Source organism: Lottia gigantea (genome assembly GCF_000327385.1).
Source record: "Lottia gigantea unplaced genomic scaffold LOTGIsca_39, whole genome shotgun sequence".
Taxonomy (NCBI): Eukaryota; Metazoa; Mollusca; class Gastropoda; family Lottiidae; genus Lottia; species Lottia gigantea.
The window spans coordinates 1,520,198-1,528,705 of NW_008709333.1; the positions used below are offsets into that span (position 1 = coordinate 1,520,198).

At 34.6% G+C, this 8,508-nt stretch overlaps 1 protein-coding gene across 1 annotated transcript; it reads left to right on the forward strand.

Annotated features, from left to right (window-relative positions):
• The first annotated feature begins 609 nt into the window (after window positions 1-609).
• LOTGIDRAFT_233427 (hypothetical protein) lies at window positions 610-2,905 on the forward strand. The gene is made up of 2 exons (XM_009059466.1): window positions 610-645; window positions 1,479-2,905. Exon 2 carries the CDS (start codon window positions 1,523-1,525, stop codon window positions 1,823-1,825), a length of 303 nt encoding a protein of 100 aa, XP_009057714.1. The 5' UTR covers window positions 610-645; window positions 1,479-1,522; the 3' UTR covers window positions 1,826-2,905.
• Window positions 2,906-8,508: the final 5,603 nt, after the last annotated feature.

Here is an 8,508-nt window from a genome sequence, read left to right on the forward strand (position 1 = left end):
CCCTTTCCCAGTTCGCCCTGTCGAAATAAGAATAGATTTGGGGCGAGTCGGGAAGGTACATTATGGGAAGTGGCAAAATTGGAATAAATTGGGAAGGGACGAAAAACTAATTTTTTTTGCTCAGTCTTCAAGCAACAATTCTTTATAGATTCTTTTGATTTTTATATGCCCATGCGTATTATGAATGCATATTGTCGTCCGTCGATAAAAACCGGCCATGATGTGATACAATAAAGTTTCTCTATAGACTAAACACGAACCAAATGTTAATGGACAACAAACAATCAAAGCATGGGTGTTAATTCCATGAAAGAACCATACGTATAGTTTCGTATGGGGCCTTAATAAAGCACCTTTCGCGATTAGTGACGTCATCAAACACTTAGATTTAGTGAAAATCGGAGTAGTGTTAATCAATGCTAGCAGTGTCCCTGATGCACTTGGGAAACGTCTTTACAATCCCTTTAACTGAGATGAAAAACGTAATAAACATAAATCATGGTTTGAAAATCAACGTTTCCAAAACGAAACATGTTTAATCATAAAAAAGTATGACTTAATATCGAAACTAGAATAACATCCTGGTTACGCCATTTTAGATTGAATATCGAGAGAGAGAGAGGGGCTAAATAAAGTCTTTAAAGGGTGAGAAAACTTTTTAACTTGAAGAATTGGGCTAAAGAGGGGTCGAGGGGTTTGGGGCAGTGGCGTTTCTAGAAAACATTAGTTGTGAGGACCGAGCAAGGGTCAGGGGATACGGTTTCTAAAAGTATGTCATAGATAATTGAACTACAGTGGTGTAACCGATTTTCGTGGATATAAGGATTCAACACCGAATTTCGTCAAAGTTAAAAAAACGAAAAAAAATTTTTATGCCTTAGATGTTTCCTCAGATATTCTACAAAATAATGAAAATTGGTTTATTTCGATTTATTTCCACTTTGTGTTCCATATAAATTTTCTGCTGACACGAAATCCACTTGTTGATCACGTGACTTCATTCGTTGGATTATATTCTAGCAGACGACACTTGGAATTCCGATTACCGCTTGGGATTATAAGGAAATTCGGCCGATAAAAAATGGTGACGTTTGGTAATAAGTGAAATCCGCCATTTTGTATTTGTCAAAGTATACATTAATACATTTTACCTTGCTTGAAACTACTGAATTCATTCTACTAGCTGACATTGTAGAGAAAACCCATGTTTATCAAAACAAACTAATGCGGAGGTCGCGCAATGTCGCTCATGTAAATTATTAATCATTTTCGGAAATCCACGAATAATAGGTTTCCACGAAATTAGGTTACTCGACTGTACTAATTTCTGTCATATTATTAGTCTCGTATCTATATATAGTTGTATTATTTATTTATCTAGTTTCCTACAGATCGACAACATATATCAAGTTTGGCCCATAAATAAAGGGATTGAGATGGAAATTGCTTGAGTTGTAGGCTATTATTTATTCTTATAGTTTTCGTACCAAAAATAGAGTCAAGTTTGGACCCTAAATAAAAGATGGATAGAGGACGAATACCTGAAAAAGATGAGGCTGTTTTAACAGAGAATCGAGAGGAGTTGCTCAGAAGTTTAATACCCAGCCGTATCATGAGCTATTTACTTCAAAAAGGTGTAATAGATTATGATGATCAAGATGAAATTAAACAAGAGGAGAAACGGGGGCGTCGTTTTGGGGCTGAAAAAATTCTTGATAAAATACACTATAGTGGACCTGATGGTTTAGATAAATTTATTGACAGTTTAGGATCCGCGGGTTATAGTGATTTGACAGAAAAACTGAAGAAATATCGTCTGAGATAAAAAAAAAAAAAAAAAAACCCAGAAAAAAAAACACCAAACTAAAATTCGACAAACAGGAAGAGAACCAGAATCACTGACCAAAGTTTAACAAATACACTACAGTGATTATATCAGACATTTATAAACACAACAGAACAAAACTTTTTAGTTACCATTGTAGTAGTTTATTTTTTATTTTTTATATATCGAGGGGTTAGAACATAAATGTGATAAGTCCAAAATCATGTTTTCGAGAAAACTCAATTTTAAGTTTATTTTTTATTTTTTATTTTGGCTTCCAGTCTATAGTATATATATACAACTATAATAGGTCTAAATACAGATCAAATCATGTTTAAATAATAATCACACTATTTCATTTTGTTTAACAAATACTGTCTGTTATATCTTTTCCCTCTATAACTATAAATACTGCTTGTAATTGTCCAAGTAGTTTCAATATAGAAATATTTTATATCATTTTCTTTAAATCATTCTCTTGAAAAGAACAACTTAGAATGTTCCCTGGGATATATATAACTGAAGACGAGGATAACAGTCAAAGTACTTGTGAAATTTGAATGTCAAGCTGTTATTTAGAAGCTTGTAAATCTGACAGTAAATGATTCTTTCACCAAGGAAAAGACAAGGGTTATGTATATATGGGAACTAGTATTTTTTGCTGATTCTTAAACTAGATCTTAATCTTTAATATCCAGAATCTGCTTTTTCTTGATTTTCACGGAAGCAAATTCTTATATTTTATGAATGCTGAAGTAAGAAAATGCACAGAAAAGATTTACATGTATATGAATTTGGCCCATTGGGACATTGTCAAATGACGACTTATAAATGCAGTAAATACACATTTATAGACGACATTGGACATTATGTTAGCGTATTGGATAATTGAAAATTGGGGCGTGGTTATTGCTGCTGCTATTATCCACCCATAGATTATCCGGGTGTAAAATTTGAACATAGAACTGTATGCACTAAAATTTCTGCCGTGTCACATGACTGAAAGAAACCAGTGTTGTCTGTAGTATAGTTGGAAATATAGTTACTGCCCTGTAATCGATTACTATTATCTCTATAGACATAGAGTCGTTTTTATCCCAAGTTAATCTGATTCGATTATGTCAACATTTATTCTGTATGATATCGAATCAGATGGTAATTAAAGGGACAGATTTGCCACTTAAGAAGTACTGGAAATGTACGAAAATCGTAGTATTCTTTCAAAATTTCCGGAAACTTGAAATTTCACTTTCTATTGCAATTCGTGTCTTTTCTTTATAAAGACGAAATAAGGACGTCATGAAAGACGACTAATCATTTATCACACACACACGAATTTGAAGGCTCAAATTTCGATGTAGAGCTGTGACACTTTTATTGATTCTAAGATTAAGGTAGGCTACGATTGTTCAAACGGATGGCGAATCTGTCCCTTTAATGAATTCATAGACGTAGGGAGGGGAGAGGGGGGGGGGGGGGTGTCGGATGTACACCCCATAAGGCATTAGGGGCATAAAGTATCAATATTCATTTATCCTTTTTGAGGGTGGGGTGTGGCAGCTGGTTAGTCAGATTTGACAGCATAAAAATGCCTCAGGTGTCCATGTTCTATATAGATATCACTATATATGCTGAAATGACCCTTTAAGATTGTTCAACCTATACGTCTAGCTTGGTTAGGATTACAGGAGTGCCTGACTTAGTCATTGAAATTGGATTGTTGAAAACAAAAAATACAAAAGGTTGATACAAAGGCCTACACTTTATAGGGGAGACCGGGGCTAGTAAGACCACTTCTCGTGCCGAAAAATTTCACTTACCAAACTTACCAGGTCTAAAATTATTTTTTCGGTCATTAAATCATATTTTGGTGTAAACGGTCGATCTGGGTCCGGCAATCTACCGCCAAGAGTTCGTGGTAGTAACTAATGTTAGTCGCGAGTTATCAACGAATGTCGAACTTACCCATAGTCGAACTAGCCCCGGTCTCCCCTATTCAAATATCGAAACTAGAATATTACTTCCCGTTACGCCATTTTATTTCTATTCTACATTCATATCTTAAGAGGTGAGAAAATATTTTTAACTGGAAGAAATAGGGCAGAAGAGGGGGTGGGGGTGAGTGAAGGGGGAGGCCTGGGTGATACGGTTTCAAAAAGTATGTTAGATCATCGAACTCCTTAATTTACATTTACGTTTTTTCTTTCATATTGTTATAGTAGTCTCGTATGTAGCCTATAGTTGTATTATTTATTTATCTAGTTATCATAACGACCAAATATTACAACTAAATATGCCAGTGTACAGAGAAACACTACCTAGAATTGATAAAGCTGTTTTAACAGAGAATCACGAGGAACTTGTCAGACAGATAACACCAAAAGATATATACAACTCTTTATTTCAAAGACGAGTGATAGATCTAGATGAACTGAAAGGCGGATAATTCTGGACACACATGGATTTGAAGGCTCAAATTGTCTTTGCTAATAAATGTCAGTTTTTGAGACTAAAGTATGAAGAAGAACTCGTATTTAAATAGGTGAGGTCCAATAACCTCAACAATCAGGGTGTGTCATAGAAAGACATAGACGTGGCTTAGCGACATTTGTATGAGTTATATTCGGATTTAAGTATGACAAGGTGGGATTTGAAATTTTGAAATTTTTACTTTTGTGACGTGTCATTTCAGAAAAGAATGATGTAAAACGAAGAGGTAAAATCCCGTCTTGGCACGAGGAAGTATTGAGGAAAAATTATCTGAGTATTATGAGAGATATTCGAGTTGACGATATCATAGATTATCTCTATACTAAACAAGTTATTGATTGGGATGATATGGACGTGATAAAAACGAAATTGAGATCAGAGGGAAATCGAGAAGCTTTGAGATGTTTATTGGCTATCCTCCACAAATTCAGTCACACGGCATTGCCGACATTTGTCCAATGTTTAAAACAAACTGGATATTCTCAACTTGCAGACCGTCTACAGGATGACTTGGACTCTGGGAATAAAATCTCGAGCTGTCATGAGGAAACATTAAGGAAAAATGATCAAGACCGAAGAGGGTTACTCATTCAAAAAACGTTTTGATAGAATACCTAATCCTTATCGACCTGATTCTGAATTTCTTCAATTACTTTAAAATTGTCTAAGACGGAATGATTTTTATACGCCCACATGAAAATGTGGAAACATATTTTGCACTGGCATTAGAGATAGAAAACCGAATACCAAAATATAATTGCTAGAACAGTGTTCTTCGTGCCGCCATTGTTGTAAGTGACAGAAGCTTCTTTGTTATGATCGACTTTTCTGTGAAAAACATGAAAATTATAAAAAATACCAAAACAAATGAAAGAAATAATAATAATATGGACATAATACTCCGTTAACAATACATGTATAATAAAATAATGTTGAAGAAGGGATGAAAATAAAATCCAAAATGATTGAAGAAGGTATGTGGATTTTTATACGCCCACACGTAAGATGGGCGTATATTGTAATCACCCCGCCGGTCCGTCCGTCCGTTCACATTTGGCTCGTGCTCACTCTACAGGCTACAGTTCTTTATGGATTCTTTTGATTTTTATTTTGTGTGTCAATGTCATTATGAAGATGATCCCTATTGATTTTCATGATGATCGGATAATTTTTCACCGAAATATCGTGTCTGACTTGACGTTTTTCTCTATTAGCTATTTTGTGCAACTCGTGCTCACTCTACAGGCTACAATTTTTTACAGATTCTTTTGATTTTTATTTTGTGTGTCAATGTCATTATGAAGAATTACTCTAAAGTCGTCATCTGACAAATAATGTAGCATATAGATATACCATATAATAATTGAGATGTTGTAATAAAGACAAGTGGTTTGGGGCAAATAATTTATTGCAATGTAATAACTAAATGAATTGTATGTTAACTTCCATACTAAGACAAATTATATTTTATATGTTAAGATATTAGAAAAAAGGCCAAACAAACCCCAAACCACTTGTAATGATGTGAATAAATAAAGATTAATAACTTTGACTATTGAAAATTGTTAGCTGACAACATATAACAATTTAACAACACATTTTAAGCATAAGGGAGGTAACTTGTAATTGCTGTTGCAAATCAGGTTTTATGTACTGCTGGTAAGCATTAGAACGCCAATTGCCATGAATGCGAATAGATTCCAAATCGACTCCAATTGAATGAGCATAAGTACAACCACCCCGTCTAAAGCTATGCAATGAATATAAAGCTGGGTTATAACCCAGTCTCTTAAGCAATAACTTAAAAACTTTCAAAGTAATATTATAAGTTAAAGGGAGCAAGGATCCAGTACCACTGGGATAAACAAATACAGGGGAATCAGACTCAGCTGAAATTTGAGAAAACATCACATGTAAAGCAGAAACCGGGCATAAAATATTATTGGGCATGGCACTAAGTGGCACAATAACTTCTTGTTCCTGGAAATTGTCGGTTTTGGAAGAACGAATGATTAATAAAGCTGCTTCCGACAATAAAATTATGGCTTCCCTACGCAGAAAATGTGCTTTGCTCTCTTTCGCATGCTTAAGTGTGTCTGGAATGAAATTGGACTTACGTAAAAAGGAGAAAAAAGCGACTAAAAACAAAGTCCAACAGACCATATAAAAAGACTTGGATAAATCTAATACAGAATAAATTTCTAATAGGATAGTTGGTGTAACAGGTAACTTCTGAATGGGTGCAATGCAAACTGATCGACGTAGTCCATTAAGTATGGACTTGATTTGCAAAAATTGTGTTGGTTCTATATCGAAACCATAGCACTGATGTAATAATTTAACACTACTAACGACTGATGATAAATATTGGAAAGAATAACATGATCTTGACATAAAACAAATAAAACAGGCTAAATCTTGTGGATTAATAGGTGCACTATTCAAATTGAAAAAATTGCAAAAAGATAAGTAAGCCTTCCAATGAGCTTTTATGTTCTGTAAAGTGCCAGATGAATAAGCTTGTCTCTGAGTTAATCTAGTTTCATGCTGCAACAATTGCCACTGAATCCGGGTTTGATCTGCAAATAGAATTATCAATATCCATTAATGCAAAGTTAGTTACCAATCATGAGTAAAATCAAACCAGGAATCAGGACAATCATGCAAAATGAAAGAAGGGTTATCTTTCAATACTTTAGCACTATATCCTCTACTCAATTGATCAGCAATATAATTGAGTTTCCCAGCAATATGCACAGCCCTGATATCAAAATTATAACATGCAGCAATATACAAAAGTTCTCTGGCACATTTAGTTAGCATTTGGTTATGTGATCTACCAGTATTGATCACAATTGTAGAAGTCATATTATCACATTTCACAAGGATCCTAAGACCTTGCCATCTATGACCCCAAAGCTTAGCAGCTACTAATACTGTCAGTAATTCTAGAATATTAATACTATAGTTCCTATCCAAGATATGAGCTGGAAATTTCGTGGAAAAACAAAGATTGTCACAAAATCCACCACAAGACACTAAACAGGCATCAGTCAGAAACACAGCACCTGGTTCGGAAAATAAAACATCCCCCAATACAGAAATTCCATTATAAGTATTAAGGAATTTTCTCCACCAATTCAAATCTGCTTTAAAATCTATATCCAATAAGGTCTTGCTATTTTGATAGGGTAAAGACCTGAGTGTGTCTAACATACGTGATATAAAAATTCTACCCGGTCTTACACATTTAGCAACAAATTGTAACTTGCCTATTAAACACTGAATTTCACGCTTTGTAGCTGAATCTTTTGCAAGCCAATTATCTAAGTCTAGTACACAGGCTTTTAAGCGTTCAGGGGTGACCTCTATGGTCATAGAATCAGTTTTAAACAATATACCTAAAAATGTCATATGCTGAGTAGGACGGACAGCTTTATTAACAGATTCCTGAATACCAAGCTCACTCAAAAGTTCCCTTAATTGGTTAAACGAATTGATTGCTTCAAGTTCTGTACGCTCAGCAGAGGCAAAATCATCCATAATAATTTACAAGCTCATGGTTCAATTGATTGAACATATAAGAAATAGCATTAGTGGTGCGCTGACATGCCATTGCAGCAGAAGCAAGACCAAAGGGCAGTTTTGTATCCACATAATATCTATTTTTCCAATGATATCCCAATAAACAATAATCATATGGATCTACAGGTAGCTGTCTATAAGCGCGACACAAGTCTAATTTATACAAGTAACAACCCTGGCCTTTAGTATGAATTAATTGGGCTAAAGTGTCTACAGTTGGATATGTAAGTGCGAAGGAAGTTCCTAGGTAACTATCACGGTTTATGCCAGAGTTTATAGAATTTTCTAAAGGAAAACTGAGATCAATTACAACCCGTCGTTTTAAAGTATTAACACTATCTTTGCAAACTGTTTGCAGAGGTGAAGTAACTAGTCTTCCATTAAAAGGCCTATCAATAAATGGACCAGCTACAGCATTGTGAGATAACTCTGTAACGATATAATCATCCACTGCATCACAAAAGTCATAAGCAGATGGATGATTATCAAAAATCCTTGATGGCAAATATTCATATGAAAAATTCACAGGCCATCCATAGGTTAAGAAATCACACACACTTATTATCCGAGTAATAAGCTAGTTTGTCTTGCCAAGCTGAAATATTCAA